This window comes from Puma concolor, chromosome D1 (genome assembly GCF_028749965.1).
Source record: "Puma concolor isolate L17-30 chromosome D1, mPumCon1.1.hap2, whole genome shotgun sequence".
NCBI classification, from domain to species: Eukaryota; Metazoa; Chordata; class Mammalia; order Carnivora; family Felidae; genus Puma; species Puma concolor.
This window is the reverse complement of record NC_141676.1, coordinates 94993649-95009278: the sequence shown is the minus strand read 5'-3', so window position 1 is coordinate 95009278 and position 15630 is coordinate 94993649. Positions and strand designations below refer to the sequence as shown.

Genomic DNA, 15630 nt, shown 5'->3' with positions numbered 1-15630 from the left:
GCATCACCTCTAGGACTCCCAGCCCATTCCGTCTTCTACTGGTGAAAAGGAATTTGCTATGCCGGCAGAAAGAAGAGGGAGACCATATGACACCCAAAGGCTTTAATTCTTGATATTCCCCTTCAAGGACAGGGGGAGAAATCAGACAACCATAGGGAGCTTGGACTTGGTGGTCGTCACACTGCTGGAAGAGGGGGGTCTCTGCAGGAGCCCTTTGCTAGAATCTGGTCTCACAGAAGTTTGCTCAGAAATCCCGGGAGCAATGGCATCCTCCCTGGTAGATATAAGCAAATTTTTAGTGAAGGCTGGCGGCATCCCTCCGAGGTCTCCGCCCCCCATCCCATCCTCTAACCTGAGGACTTCACATGTTTACTGTGCATGAGAATCATCTGTGGAATTTTGGCTGAAATGAAGATTCCAGGTCCATCACCCTCGCCCCCACAGATTCTGCTTCAGGAGGGATAGGAAGCAGCCTGAATCTGAATGTTTAACAAGCTCCTGGTATGTTCTGTCCAGGTAATCTGAGGACCACACTCTGAGAACTAGCGCTCTGATCCCTATTCAGGACCCAAAGGTTGACAAGCTAAAGTGGTTGACACAGGCAGCTTTTGCCTCTCTTTTCCTTACTACCCCCACCCAGAAAAACTGAACTCAGCTGAGGGCTCAGGGCAAATCCAACTCCTGGCATCCACATCCTGTAGATATGTATGAAAAGGCCTCAAAAACTGAAAATTCTATGAAGTATGAGGAGGTTGAGGGAAGCCATGAACCAAGTCCCCCACCCTGCACACTGCTCACACACAAATGCACTTGCTGTACTGCCCCCCCACACGCCAAATCCCAGAGCTGAACAGCACTCCTTACCCCCAAACACCCCTAAAGATGTCAGAGTTTGAGGGCTGAAGCCACCCACTCATAACCTAAGCCCTTTTCTCCCTTTCTGTACCCTCCCCCAGCCCTCCAGCTCACCGAATGTCACTGCCCCCATATGTCTCCTTGGGCCTCTTCCTCCTGTCTTTCTGGAACCTTATCAGGCAGAATGCAGCAACTGACAACAACAGCACGCCCAGGAGCACCCCAATCAGAGCCCCAGCCACTCGGCCTTTGGATGGATCTAAGGAGACACAGGAAGCTCAGAGCAGCAGACCTTCCTTTCCCCCTCCCCAGATAGTTCCATGCAGCCTCTCCAACCCAGGCCTGCCAGCTGGGCCTCTGCCCAGTGTCCCCTACCAGTCACAGAGAGGGTCAGCTCACAGGATGCACTGCCCATCTGGTTGGTGGCCACACAGCGGTAGGTGCCCGAATAGGTCAGGGAGAGATTGGTGAGAATGAGTTGGCCAGACACCTCATCTAGAGGGTAAGGAGGAAGCCTTCCATCATTCATTTGAATCACAATGAGCACCTACTAAGATGAAAGCAAATTTCACTACCTCCTTACAACAATCCTGTCAAGAAGGGGCTAACCTCATTTATTAAAAGTGGGGAAGCCGGCTCAGAGAAGGAAAGTAACTGTCTAAGGTGACCCAGAAAGTGCCAAAGCCACTGCCACTTCTGTATTCTTTCCACTCTACACAGCTGCCTTTTCAGAGGATGGGGAGAAGGCAAGGAATTGGGGAGGGATGCTTACTAACTGATGTCAGGTTCCTGGTTGGAGGGGGGGGGGAAGTCTTGATTGTTAGAAACTGTAGCCTCTGGGGTGACTCAGCTTACCCAAATGTCTTCCTAAGCTTTTTACTTTCCCTTTAGAAGCCAGAGCATACACCAGATGATCTGGAAGGTTCTCTGGATCCATAAAGGAGTTGGCTGGGGCTGGGGCTGGAGCAAGCATGAGGAGGCTGAGAAGCCAAGGCTCTTACCCAATTATATGTTTCCTCCAAAGAAACTGACTGTGATTCAAGCCAGTCCATGCTACTCTGCCTCAGTTTCCTCTCTAGGAAGTCTGGCAATGATTCATGACCCTTAAGAAATCCCCAAAAGTGGGACTCTTATGCCCCCTGCCTTCCACTCTCTTCTAAGATATCAGGAATACGTTTAAGTTAAAAAATGCTCCCAGGACCGTAGAGCCACAGATTGCAGGAAGATAGACAGGAGGGAGCAATACAGGACACCAAGAAAGATGCAGGGAAAGGTATGGCAATTTGTCTCATACCCACAGGCATGGAATTGATAGTGTGGGTATATGGAGTCTAGAGACAGATTTGCCCCGGTCTTGAGTCCTCTCTTCCCAGATGTTCTGGGCCCTTACCTTGCACCATGCTGCCAAGAGAAGGTGTAGGGGAAGATCCAAGGCGTACCCAGTTGTACACTGGCCTGGGGGCTCCCTGGGAAGAACTGCATTTCAGTGCAGCAGAGCCCCCCACAGAGGTCTGACCACTCTTACTGCACAAGGGACTACTGGGAGGCACTGCAAAAATCACAGAAAGTACCTTAGCAATCTTTTAGCCTCACTCCCATTAAATGCTAGAATTCCTGCTCCAATACTCCTACCAAATAGTAGTCCACTTCTGTTCACATTCCACTGCATCCCCAGGAAATGATTCCCACTATTGGAAGTTCTGATTGTTAGAAAATTCTTCCTCATACTGAGCCAAAATCTGTGTTAATATAACATCCACCCATTTGGTCCTAATTTCTGCCCTCCAGGCCCGCAAAGAGAAATGAAAAATCTCTCCTCCACAAGACAACCCTTCAGATATTTGAATGCTGTTGTTATACACCTCCTAAGCCTTCACTTTTCCATCTAGATATCCCTAGCCTCTTTAATAGTTTCTGTTTGCTCATCCATGAGCAGGCTCTAGGTTGGAGTAAGATGGAAACTCTGAGCACAAAGTTGCTGCTTTGTGAGAGGGGCCCTTGTTCCTTTAGTGGCCACTCTCCTTCTCTGCCACTCACCTAAGGAGAGAAAGAACCTGGGCTACAAATGAGACATTCTCTCAAATATAGAGTTGTTGGGGCCGTGACTCAGATCCCTATGTATGGGAAGGGCTTTCTCTCTCATCAATCTTTTTTTTCTAGGGGCCGAGGGACGAGTCATTCTTCAAGGAGGGTGGGGCAGGAGTAGGACCATCTAGATTAGAAGACTTTGGGAAGGAGGCATTTTCCTTTGGGGTCCCCAGTGCAGTTGTATCCTTGGGCTGGAAATCGAGATATGGGGTGGGGAAGGGGGGCGGTAGAGAGAAGATTTAGCAGATTTAGCAGGGCCACTGCAATCTTTCGTGGTACATGGGTGTCTGGTAGGTCCCCAGCCGGCCTTACCCAGCACAGTAAGGTTGATTAGCCCCAACCCATTTGTGTAGAAATCTGGTGGGTTATTAACTTGGCAGAGGTAGGTTCCAGTATCCGAGGGGTGGACATCAGTCAGTTTCAGGGTGGCTACCCCTCCTGTGGGGGGGTTCTGAAGCAGGCTGGCCCTCTTTGCCTGAGAACCAGTTGGATACAGATGGCCATTGGTGAAGTACAGGATCTGGGGAGAAGCAAAAGACACACATGTGTGCCTTTTTCTGCCTGGTGTCAACTCTACAGTCCTTTCTCCAAAACAAAGAGGCCCCTCCTTTAGGGGCACCTGGGTGGCTCAGTCAGTTGAGCTTCTGACTCTCCATCTCGGTTCAGGTCATGATCTTGAGGTTGGTGGGATTGAGTCCCGCATCCGGCTCTGTGCTGACAGCCTGAAACCTGCTTGGGATTGTTTCTCTCCCTCTCTCTCCCCACCTCTCAAAATAAATAAATAAACTTAAAAAAAAAAAAAAAGAGGCCCTTCCTTTATATCAGACAGGGAAACTGATGCTCTGGAGTCAGAACCAGCAAGGTCTATCTGTCCCCAAATACCATCCCTTCCTAGGTGCTACTTGAGTTAGATTTATTGCTTTCAGCTAAGCATGGCTCTTGATGGGGATAGAGGGTTGGGGAATTAATGCAAATATTCCTGGAAGGGGCATCATTTGATCCTACTAACAGTCTCCAGAGCTTAACCTCAATGGGTTTATTAACGGAAACTGGGACTGCGCTAGAATAGGGGAGTTGCACGTCGGAGCTAGGAGAGAGGAGGCTGGATACACAGAGCCATATACGGGATACAGGGTCGTGCAGGCTGTGGTCCTAAGAAGATCTAGAAAGAGTCCACTCATGTTTTCCTCGGAGCTCACTGATCCCCAAACGCACCCTCTTTGACCCCGCTCCCTCATCCTGGGTGGGCCCTCTGTACCAGCCCCTCCCAGCCAACCCCACCAAGAGGCAGGAGGGCCGCCCCGCTGGAGCGCAATTGCTCTCAACTCACGGGATGGGACGCAGAGAGGGCCTTCCCCGGCGGCACAAAGCTCCACTCCAGGGCGAAGCTGTCTCCCACCGACGTGCTGTAGCTGCAGGTCAGCTCGGCGGTCTTGCCCACGGGGGTGCTCAGGGGCTCGGCGGGCACCTTCACCTCCACGGCTACCCCGGGGTCTGGGGGACGCAGAAGGAGGCCGGCGGGAGGAGCGCTCGACGGCGCCAGGCCCGGGGTTGGGGTGGGGCGGAGGCCCGGCGCCAAATCCCGGCGGTCTGAGGGTCCGGCCCCACCTTCGGGCTCCCGAGGCCGAGGCTGGGGGCTCCCTCCCTCCTGCGGAGCTCACCTACCTCCCCGCAACCCATCCCTTCTCGAAACCTGAGGTTTCCGGGAGGGAGGAGCACACACCCCAGCCGGTTTTTTTGTGGGTAAAAGGACTGAGACTGGGTCAGGTACGCGGGTGTGTTTGCCAGAGAAAGGAAAACAATGGTCGGGTGGTGGTTAGACCCTCCCGGGGAGACCCAACTTGCCTGCCCGCCTGCGCTTGCGCGCCTGTGGCCCTCGCCCACCCGGCCTCCGACGCCCTCTCCCGGCCTCGCCCCCGCCGTCCCGAGCCCCCTCCTCCCAGCCCGACCCGCAGAACTGAGCAGGCCCCAGGAGCCTGGAGGTCAGGCCTCGGCCCCCCCCCCCCCCCCCCCCCCCCCCGCCGCCCGCCCCAGCTCTGACCGCGGTCCCTCCCAGCCGCCTCCTCACCCAGGCAAGCGAAGCCCAGCAGGGCCCCACAGAGCAACAGCCCAGAAAGCTGGGCCATGGCCGAGTCCTGCCGTCCAGCCGTCTATGGGTTGGTCTGGGCGTCTGGGTCTGGTGGGGAGGGAAGGCAGCACCCACAGGGCAGCCTCCTCGAGCTGGGCAGGAGCGAGACTGGCTATCTCAGAGCAAACAAGGGGAGAGGCCTGTGCCCTCAGGTAAAGAAATGCTCCTCCCTCCTCTAGGCCCAATACTGGAATCATTCTAGCCCTGCTCCCTTTTTCTGTCCTCTTTCCCCTCAACTAATGAAGCTGTCAGGCTCTGGGACAAGGGCTGGGCTTGGGTGGGCACCCAAGGGGAAGGGGTCGGAACTGGAGCTCTGTGTAGGCAAATGGTCACCCTGGAAGAAGAGGGGGGCATTCTGATAACAAACGACATCACCACTTTGGGGCCTCACCCCAAGCATGAGACCTGGGCAGAACAGAAGACCCTTTCTGATCCCTTCAGAGATGACTATTCCTTCCAAGCCCTTCTTCTTTTCTCTGAGATCCCTTCTTTGGCACCTGTATCACCACTTGCTGTGAGGTAGAAGTCTCCGTGGGAACTAGAGCCACATCCCCACTCCCAGAGCCACTCCATTTCAGGGGCAAAGAAGTCTTGGAGGAGAGACCCCACTCTTGATAGGAAAGGGTGTGGCAGAATTGGGGCACCTGCCTGTACCATGTCCAGCTTTCCCCCACTACCGGGGGGGGGGGGTCACTGTTGGCTGGGCAAGGAGATGTGTTTGTTAAGGACTCAGTGGTCTGGGAGAAAGAGGCATAAGTCAGGTGACTCTTCCCACCCCTTAAGAAGAAGCTGGATGGGGCGCATGGGTGGTGCAGTCGGTTAAGCGTCCGACTTCAGCCAGGTCACGATCTCGCAGTCCGGGAGTTCGAGCCCCGCGTCGGGCTCTGGGCTGATGGCTCGGAGCCTGGAGCCTGTTTCCGATTCTGTGTCTCCCTCTCTCTCTGCCCCTCCCCTGTTCATGCACTGTCTCTCTGTGTCCCAAAAATAAATAAACGTTGAAAAAAAAATTAATAAGAAGAAGCTGGAGATTAAGAGCACCACACCCCAAGCCTTGGGAACTCAAGCCCTAGCAGACAGGGCACCAAATTTCATCCCCTTACCCCCCAGAGTGGATTAGGATCTTCCCAGCCTTAGGCTTCTGGGGCCTTCCCCCGGCCACCTGATAGCAAATGACCCTTTTAAAGATTCTGGGAAGCTGTGTGGAGAAGCGCTCTTGGGTTTGAAAAGGCAATTTGACTCTCACTTTCCATACAAACACAATGCATCTTTATTAAAATTTGCAAAATAAAAACAAAAACAGACATTTCAAGTTAGTTTAAAAAATACCTTCTCTATCCCCTGCCCCAGCAAAACCCAGCCAAGCCAGCAGGACAGGTTATCTGAATGCAGGGAGCTGGCTCAGGAGTGAAGGGTGATGTTAGATGGGGTGGAGTACAGATCAAGGGGGCCTGGAGGACTCCCTGACTGGCAGTCCCCACCAGGGCCCCAGTGGGCAGGCAGCCAACCTCAGCAGCATTCACTAGAGCCACTGAGAGAACTGGGCAAGGGGGCGGACGCTCTTCATAATCTGAGGTCCACTTCCCCTTCTACCTCCTGAAAATTTGAGTCTTAACTGAGACTCAGTTTTCCCATAGGAAAGAAAGGTGGGGGCAGAGGACTGGAGGTCTAGAAGGTGGTCTCCCAAGACTCAGGCCTCTGTGCTAGGGGTGACCGCTAGAAGAAGGGGATAAACCAGATAGCTTAGCTAGCAAGTGGCTGGACCATCACACCAGAGACCCAGCCTGACTCTGGGCGGGCACCATTACGGGGACAGCACCCATGCGGCTCAGAGTGGAGGAAGACACCCCACCAGGGCTGGGGGATGTTGGCTGAGGGTGGGCCCCATCTGTCCTGAGCAGCCTGGGTGAGGGCCGGACCTGACTGGAAAGGCTGGGTGTGGGGGTCAGTGCACCAGGCCTGGGAGGACCTTGGGGTTGCCGGAGGGCTCGTGCTGAGGTGACAGATGAAAGGGTCCCGTTCTTGGAGATTGTGTCTGAGCCCTTGGGCCAGGGCAGGGTCGGGGGAGCAATGGCGTCCTCCCTAGTCATCAAAGAAGTAATAAGATGTCAGAAGCTGGGTGGGGGAAGAGGGGGGATTTCTACCTGCTTTGTCTTACTCCCCCCTCACACACCAGTTCACTCTCCTCTCCCTTAAAATCCCCCAATGGAATGATGTTTCAGTCACTGCCCACCTTTCCTTTAGATGACAGCTGCCTAAACTCCCAGCTGGGGGAAGTTAGGAGAACCCCATTGGGACAGAGACTGGGGACACTTACTTAATGTCATTGGCCGGCTCCTCTAGGGCCTTGCTCCGGCGATGGTACAAGAGGACCAGTCCAGCGAGCAGTCCTAGTCCAACCAGAGTGCCTACAACAGCTCCAGCAACAACAGCAGGCCCTGGCCCTGGGGAAACCTTGGTGTCAGAGGGAGATCCCCAGCCGTTCTCCACTCCCTCCAATCCCACTACCCCACTGCCACCATTAACAGTTTTTCTCTTTTTCCATGTTAAGAAGAGGGGTTGACTGTCAGCAGGAAATGGTCAGCCAGCCGGTGACCAAACATTTGGACAAACATTTGACCAGGACAAGCAGACAGGCCTCCTCTCCTCTTGCAGCCCCACCCCCACCAGTGACCAGTCTTCTCCTTAACCACACTTACCCCTCACTGACCTGTGCTCACTTCCAAGGTCACATTGCACTGGGCGCTGCCCACCTCATTGTGGGCCTTGCAGATATAGACTCCGGACATGGAACTGGAAAGGTTTGTGAGGCTTAAAGACCCCCGGATGGCATCTGTGGACACAATTTGACCATCAGTCCAGGGACCTTCTTTCCCACTGAAAAATTCTGCCCCTTCCAGGATGTCCTCTTTGATTCTCTGGGAGACTCGTGGTGGGAAAAGTTGTGACCACCATGCTGAGTTCTCCCCCCAGGTACAAAGCTGCTAGCTCCATGCCCCTCTCCATTTCTTCTGCCCAGTGTCCCCAACTGAAATCTAAAAAGATTTAAGGAGGAATTGATGCCCAGAGAAACCCAAATATCAGTTTTACTTCTGTTCCAGATTGGCGGTGTGGTGAAAAAGAAAATATTAGGCTAGGAATCAGAAAACCTGAGCTCCCGAATAGGCCATGTGACTTTAAACAAGTTACTTCCTCTTCCTGGGGCCCAATTTCTTCATCTATAAAATGGGGTAATATGACCTCCATGATGGCATTAAAAGCATTATATGAAATAATCATTATAACAGTTAAAGTTTATTGGTTGCTTACTCTACGCCAGAGACTAAGTCCCTTATGTGTACAAACTTGTGAAAATTTCACAACAAACCTATGAGATAAGCACTGTTAAAAAAAAACAAAAAAACACAACTTTTGGGAAGCCTGGGGGGCTCGGTCGGTGTGTGTCTGACCTCTTGATTTTAGCTCAGGTCTTGATCCCAGGGTCATGGGATTGAGCCCGCTCAGTGTGGAGCCTGCTCAAGATTCCCTCTCTCCCTCTGCCCCTCCTCCCCCTCTGTAAAAAAAAAAAAAAAAAAAAAAAAAAAAAAAAAAAAAAAGTAGCTTAAAAAATAAATATATTTTTATATATTTATACACCCATTATAAAATTGGTCAAATGAAAAGTAGAAAAAGGGACAAATTGAAAACTCATATACCCACTATTTAGATTCAACAATTGCTAACATTTTGCTATATTTATTTCATTTCTCTTTTCATGAGATGTTTTTTAAATTTTTTTAATGTTTATTTATTTTTGAGAGAAAGAGAGACAGAGCATGAGCGGGGAAGGGGCAGAGAGAGAAGGAGACAGAGAATCAATCCTAAGCAGGCTCTAGGCTCTGAGCTGGGAACCCACAAACTGAGATCATGACCTGAGCCCAAGTTGAACACTTAACCAACTGAGCCACCCAGGTGCCCCAAAGAATTTTTGTGAGACATTTAAAAATAAGTACTTCAGCATGAATCTCCAAAAAATAAGGACCCTGACCACATAACTACAATACCATTGCCACACCCAATAAATTAATAGTTCTCTAAAAGAATGATCTAATACCTAATAATAACTATCTAATTATCCATATTGAAAACGTTTCAATTGTCCCCAAATATCTTTTGTAGCCAGTGTGTTCAAATCAGGGCTGTGATATCCCCGTTTTACAAATGAGGAAGTGGAGGGGCTCCTGGATGGCTCAGTTGGTTAAGCGTCTGACTTCGGCTCAGGTCATGATCTCATGGTTTGTGAGTTCGAGCCCTGTGTTGGGCTCTGTGCTGACAGCTGGGAGCCTGGATGGAGCCTGCTTCAGATTTTGTGTCTCCCTCTTTCTCTGCCCCTCCCCCTTCCTCTGCCCCTCCCTCTCTCTCTGCCCCTCCTTCTCTCTCTCTGACCCTCCTCCACTCGCACTCTCTCTCTCTCCCTCAAAAACAAACAGTAAAAATTTTAAAAATAAAAATAAATAAAAATAAATAAATGAGGAAATGGAAGCACAGAGTCACACAGCTAGTCAATGGCCAGGCTGGAATTCGAATGCAGATCATCTGCTCTAGACCCTCTTCAGTAACAAAAGTACATACAAAAGTACGTAGCATGCAGAAGCCCTCAACATAGTGCCTGCACCTGGTGGGTCATCTTTTTCCACCCTTCTCCCCACGTCCTCCTCCACCCCAGTACCTGGCAGCATTGCCTCCCCTTTTCACCACCACCCCCCCCCCGCAACCCCCCCCTCCCCGTACCTCTCCTCCTTCCCTGCCCCAGCCACACACTCATTTGTCTCCAGAAGTTCCCTCACCTAAAACTGGTGCAAAGAAAACCTGGGCGGATGGGGGTGCCCGCTCCCACTGGTATTGGGCAGCTGGCTTACTCCTGGGGGACTGGCAGCTCAGGGTCACGTTGGTCCCCACACGGGCCACACCCAGGAGATGGCAGGACGGAGGAGCTGGAGGAACTGGAGCAGGGAGACAGGTGAAAAATTCAATCCCCAGGAGCCAACAGACCCCCACCTCCACCACCTCCTACACTCCCCGCCTCCCTCTTCTGTCACTCCGTCTGCCCTCCTCCAACCTTTACAGGCAGCCTTTTGGGAGAGACCCGCCTGACCTCCCTGGGGGCTGGGGCGGTATTGCAAAGTGTGTGCTTCACACTTACCCAGCACACTGAGTTCTAAAGTTTTGCTGCTGTGGCTCCTATTTATGCCTTGATGGTCTTGCACATTCACAGAGCAGCGGTAGGACCCGGAGTCTTTCTCCCGGAGGCCCTGCAGCCGCAGCGACACGTTGTGGGAGGGCATGGAGTAGACCAGGGATACCCTAGGTTTGCTTGTCGTGGTCCTGCTGATGTATGCCAACACCTGGTGTGGGGCACGACGCCTCCCGGTTATCACATGTATGCACTGTGCCCGCGGGCTCAGCCAATCCCCTCCCCCACACTGGCAGTCTTCAAGTGCTCCTCCCCTGCACCCATCCCCTCCAACCTGTACCAGCCCCCCATTCACCCTGTTCCCCCCTAGCCACCCTCACTGGCCCTGGGTCCTCTTTACCACGACGCTTCTTGATCCCCTGTGCCTTGTCTCTTTATCTCCCACTTGGGGTGTTTAGAAAGGTGGTATAATGGGTGAGGGATAATGTAAACAGGGGGTATTTATGACAGGAACTTAGAATTCAGGGATAGATCCAGGATTTTTAAAATATCTTTTTTTAATCTTCTTTTTCTTGAAGACGTCCCCCCTTCCCTATGTATAAGTTCAGGCCCTGCAAAACTTACATCTACCCCTGTAATCTCAATTTCTGTCACACACATACCTCCTATTTATCAAATGACTTCTAGAACATACTTTTCAGAGCCTAGGGAGGAGCTCATGCAAATAAGGGGCTCTGAAAATGACATTTCATTGGCTTCTGGGTAAATCTGCCTCTGAAAATAGGTCTGATGTTAGGAGGTGGGGGGGGGGTGGGGCAGGAGCCTACCACTTGCCTCTCAAAGGAGTGTATGAAGGGGCAGCAGGACAGAAAATCACATGGGAAGAGAAGTGGCCTGTGACAGTGTCCAAAGCACAGAGAAGATGAAAATAGGGTGATGCTCAGCTTTTTATTTTATTTATTTATTTATTTTTTTCAACGTTTATTTATTTTTAGGACAGAGAGAGACAGAGCATGAACGGGGGAGGGGCAGAGAGAGAGGGAGACACAGAATCGGAAACAGGCTCCAGGCTCCGAGCCATCAGCCCAGAGCCCGACGCGGGGCTCGAACTCGCGGACCGCGACATCGTGACCTGGCTGAAGTCGGACGCTTAACCGACTGCGCCACCCAGGCGCCCCTGTGCTCAGCTTTTTAAAATTATGGAATATTTGCCCTAACCCTTCCTTCCTCCTCAAACCCCAATCCTCACTGCCCCTCCTCAAAGCAAAGCAAAGCAAAATGCCTTTCCACTTTCCAGTGTTTCGTGTGCTGGATTTCTAGGGAAAATTGGGGACAAGAAAATTCTTTGGGGCAGCCTCCAAGCTCAGAACAAAAACTGAGCCCGTGAGGGACCTTGCATTTTCCTGAAACTCCTTCCCTGTCCCCCATTCCCTGGCCACCCCTCCTGTTCTCCTCAGCTCTTCCCTGCCCTCAGTCACGGGGTGTAGCCAGCCTCCGGCTGAGATGCTTTCCTCCCTCACCTGGTTCAGATCCTTCCCTTCTTGTTCCAAGAACCACATCACGGTGAGCAACTCCCACGTCTGGCCGGAGGACACCTGCCCTTGCAGGGTGTACCACACCGGGAGCACCACTTCTGCTCCTTCCACTGCCTTCAGCTTGGTGAGGCCAGCGGGCACGTGGAGCTCCAGCTGGGCCTGCGAGGGGGACGCTGGGGACAAGAGCCACAGGTGTGAGCGCAGAGGGCTGGCTTCCCACTCTGCCTGAGGGCCCTGCCCAGGGCAGCAGAGAGGACGAACCTTGCAAGACCCCACACTGCCCGGGGACGGCAGACCTAGTGTCCTGCTTTGGGATTTTATCAGACCTTATTCTCCACAACCTCAGCTCCTGGGTTCATAACAGGGTTAGGGACACATTTCTGTGCATTTATTGGTATCCAGATTTCAGAGCACCGGGAAGAGGGGGCAGATTTCCAGTGGGGAGGGGAAGACATCTGAGAGGAAGGGTAGGTTTAACACTTTTCATCTACACTCTGCATAGCCCACTTGCTCCCCCAATTTCCCTGGGCCAGAGTGGATCTCGATGCTGCTGAGGGTAGCCAGCGATGGGCAGAGGGGGTTGGAAGGCCTGCCGGTTACCGATTAACCCGCGCGGCTCCTTCTGATCTAGCGCTCCACCTGGCCCACTGACGGTAGTGCTCCCCAGGCCCCCAGGCTCAGTCCCGACCCAGGGACTTCCCCAGGAAAGCGGAGAGTTGAGAACCCAGAAAGGGGCCCTTTTTGGGTCCAGGCGATCCGGACGGGTCCTGTGAGGTTACAGGAACTCTTGGCAGAGCGGGAACACGCACGATGGTCCCCTGATAATCAAGTACAAATCTTATGTCTGTGTGCCTATGGAGTTCAGGCGGTGGACTGGGGTGTCAGTTTCAAGGAGCGGACAATGGAATCTATGCTTGCATGATGGCGTCCAGAAACATTCACGTTCTGCCCTTCAGAGAGGCAATGGAGCAGCCCAATCCTAAACCCTTCCGGGGGCGGGCGGATAACCTCGGGCTTGTACCCGGCCAGGCCTGAGGATGCTGGCCACCGTAGTCCTTGGCCTCAGCACTCTGCATTGGAATCTGAGATGCCATCTCTACATGGTGACCAGGCGGCCAAGGCGCGGACAGAGGCCGCACGCAGGTCCGGCTTTCCGCCCTCCAGGAGCAGGCCCTAAAGGCCTCTAAGGGCCAGGCGCAGATCCGGCCAGGATGCGCGCCACCCCCACGGCTTTCCGGCTGTGCGTCTTTACAGAACCCCCGGCCCTATTCCTTGGCCTTCGCCGCACCCCCCTTATCCATTTCCTGGCGGGTCCCCGCGGGCCGGGCGGGAAACTTGTGCCCGGTGATAAGGCAGAAGACAATGACGGAGGCGCAGCTAGACCGGAGGCTCTAGAGGCGAAAACAACCTCTGCCTCAAGGAGCCCGACCCCCCTGGGGACCTGGCCCGCTGGCCGAGCGGGGAGGCCGGGGACGCCGGGAGGCCTTCGGGCAGTGCCGGATCTTCCCTGGCCTTTCTGGAGCACACTCCCGAGAGACCACAAACGTTTCCCCTTGGGAACCCTGCCTGGGTCCCGGGAGAGGCAAGAGCTTCTTCGCCACAGGCGACCCCGACGACCTCCCCCAGGTCCTGCATTTATCCTACCACTTTGCAAAAGGAAGACTAGGGGTGGTAAAAGATAGTGATGGACACACTGCGGTCTGGGCACACGCCCCAGTCAGAAATCAATGGCTGAAGGGGGCCAGAGGCTTCCCTGCCCTCGGGTCTGGGTGCCCGCTGCAGCAGAAGCCCCTTTCGCTCACAAGGTCCGTGGTGCCCTGGGGAGAGGACACCGGAGTAGTGGGTCTGAGTGCAGGACACAGGGGCACCCCAAGAAAGGGACCCTTCTGGCCCACTCTGAGACCAGAGTGAGAGAGCAGGCAAGGGCCTAAAGAGCACAAAAATGGGCCCGCTCCCCGGGGCTACTATTTTTAGTCTCCTTTTCTCTGAGAAACTCCCCCCGCCGGCTTCTCACGCCCCAGGGGCAGCAGCGCAGAACCGCGGAGGAGCGCGGAACAGACTGGCCTCCGGGAGAGCCCAGTGCAGCCTAGCCCAGCAGAGCGGATGCCTGCCCCAAGCGCCCGGTGGCGGCCACAGTGCCATTTAACTCTAGAGCAGCCACGGAGAGGTCAGCAGCCCCCTGCAGTGGCCTGCTGGGGACGTTGAGCCTGGGCTGTCGTGTAAAAACTGGGGTTCAAAGTTAGGATAGAAAAAGAAGAGGTTACAGGAGAGATGTAGACCAGGCCCAAGCAATGAACTTGGACTTTTCTCTTCCCTTGCTTCCCAAATGGCCAGCAGGGAGATGGGGGAAAGGCAGAAGGGAAAGGGGCATTGAGGTTGACCTTGGGAGAAGGGAACTGAGAAGTTAAGGGATCCTGGAGTAGGCCCACGAAGCCTAAAGGGGCAGAAAGATGTTCCATCTTCAGTGTGGCCGGTGGGCTGCTCTAGAGCCCTCTTTGTCTGGGGACCCACTTCATGTCCCCACACCTTGCAGCACAAAGCTAAAGGGGGCACGGGTGAGCATTAGGTGTTCCCCATCTCGGACCCCATCACTGTGACTGAATCGCACTGCATAGCTCTCTGCATCTGGTGACTTCCAAAGTGAGAGAAATAAGGGGTTAAAGTTGACCTTGACAAACTCACCCTTCACCCTATTCGGGATCCTTGAAAAAAGATGGCAAGAAAGCCTTGGAGTAAGTGAAACGAGCTTAGAATGGGCTTAGTTCATGATGGGTCCTTTTCCCTCCAGATGTAGGAATGGAAGCCCTCAACACTCCTTAGGCACTTGCTCCAAGGAGGCACCCTTCCTCTCGGACTCTTTGAGGAACTTCTTCTCTATTTCCTTTGTCCCTTTGGCTCTGGGAACCAATGGGGGTGGTGGACCTCGTGGGGGGGGGGGTCACAATTCTGCTCCTCTAGGCATTCAAACCCCTCCCCCACTTCCTGTGTCCCAAGTGACCTCACGGTCATGCTTTTGGGGCACCTCCCTTTATTCCCAGGGCAGGAAGCAGGAGGGGGCTAGAGAGAGGATCTGGGCTGGGGAATTGACACGAAGTGCATTTGTTAAGCCTGGGATCCAGGGAATTCCTGGGGGTTCTTGCACATCAGCTTGTGTGGGGGGTGGGGGATATGAGGGGGGCTGGAGTTAAGTCCTTAAGCTCTTTAGCCAGTGTCTCATCTAGTAGCTCAGTTCATCCGGCTCTGCTGGGTGGAGGTGGGGAGTACGCATGAGGAATGTTCCCACATCTCGCGGTAGAGGTCTACCCAGCTAGATGCCCTGCCCCTCTCCCCTACTACACACACACCGCACCCAAAGTGGTAGCTGTCGAGGACGACACGGAGACAGAAGTCAATACCAGCCAGCGATGCCCTCCCTGGGTGCGGAGAGGGCGGAGGAGTGTGGGGGGAGGAGGAAGAGAGTCAGAGGCGGGAGTCCCCTTCCATCCAGTTCCTCACCAGTGCCCCAAACCACCTCCCTCGGGGGGCTGTATTCATCCCATTTCCCATCTCAAGTTACCCCCCCCCCCCCCCCCCCCGCTCCGGTCCCGGGTGGCACTCACCGAGGGTACTCAGCCCCAGGAACAAAAACCGCAGCAAGTTGGTCGCTGGGGACCTGGGCAGGGAAACCATGGCCCCCCTTCCTGGCCCCGACGGAGTCAGGGGCGCCGGCTCCGGGACTCAGCGACCGACAGGTGCTAAGGCGGCTCCGCAGCTGGGGCGGACGCGAGAGCCCGGCCACTGACACCAAGGGCGGCTCTAGCCGGAGTCTGTGCGCGCGTGTCCCGCCGGCAGGGTGGGGACCGACGGGGACAGGG

The 15630-nt window shown here is 54.0% G+C and overlaps 2 protein-coding genes across 2 annotated transcripts; both read right to left on the bottom strand.

Annotated features, from left to right (window-relative positions):
- Positions 1–87: 87 nt before the first annotated feature.
- On the bottom strand, positions 88–6031 carry VSIG2 (V-set and immunoglobulin domain containing 2). The gene is made up of 7 exons (XM_086678798.1): positions 5012–6031; positions 4274–4437; positions 3256–3463; positions 2246–2404; positions 1231–1350; positions 970–1114; positions 88–274 (listed from the first exon to the last, which is right to left on the bottom strand). Exons 1-7 carry the CDS (start codon positions 5067–5069, stop codon positions 142–144), a joined length of 987 nt encoding a protein of 328 aa, XP_086534924.1. The 5' UTR covers positions 5070–6031; the 3' UTR covers positions 88–141.
- A 283-nt stretch (positions 6032–6314) lies between these two features.
- Positions 6315–15612, bottom strand: ESAM (endothelial cell adhesion molecule). The gene is made up of 7 exons (XM_086678797.1): positions 15376–15612; positions 11762–11949; positions 10251–10452; positions 9895–10050; positions 7779–7901; positions 7386–7512; positions 6315–7150 (listed from the first exon to the last, which is right to left on the bottom strand). The coding sequence occupies exons 1-7, from the start codon at positions 15443–15445 to the stop codon at positions 6835–6837; spliced, it is 1182 nt and encodes a 393-aa protein (XP_086534923.1). The 5' UTR covers positions 15446–15612; the 3' UTR covers positions 6315–6834.
- Between the last annotated feature and the right edge of the window lie 18 nt (positions 15613–15630).

Coding starts and splice junctions, on each gene's coding strand:
- VSIG2 (XM_086678798.1), bottom strand. CDS start 5,069: ATGGCCCAGCTTTCTGGGCTGTTGCTCTGTGGGGCCCTGCTGGGCTTC. Junction 4,438..5,011: donor GCTGGGCTTCGCTTGCCTGG/GTGAGGAGGCGG, acceptor TGCGTCCCCCAG/ACCCCGGGGTAGCCGTGGAG. Junction 1,115..1,230: donor GCTGACCCTCTCTGTGACTG/GTAGGGGACACT, acceptor GTGTCTCCTTAG/ATCCATCCAAAGGCCGAGTG.
- ESAM (XM_086678797.1), bottom strand. CDS start 15,445: ATGGTTTCCCTGCCCAGGTCCCCAGCGACCAACTTGCTGCGGTTTTTG. Junction 11,950..15,375: donor CCTGGGGCTGAGTACCCTCG/GTGAGTGCCACC, acceptor TCTTGTCCCCAG/CGTCCCCCTCGCAGGCCCAG. Junction 7,513..7,778: donor GACCTTGGAAGTGAGCACAG/GTCAGTGAGGGG, acceptor AGGTTTCCCCAG/GGCCAGGGCCTGCTGTTGTT.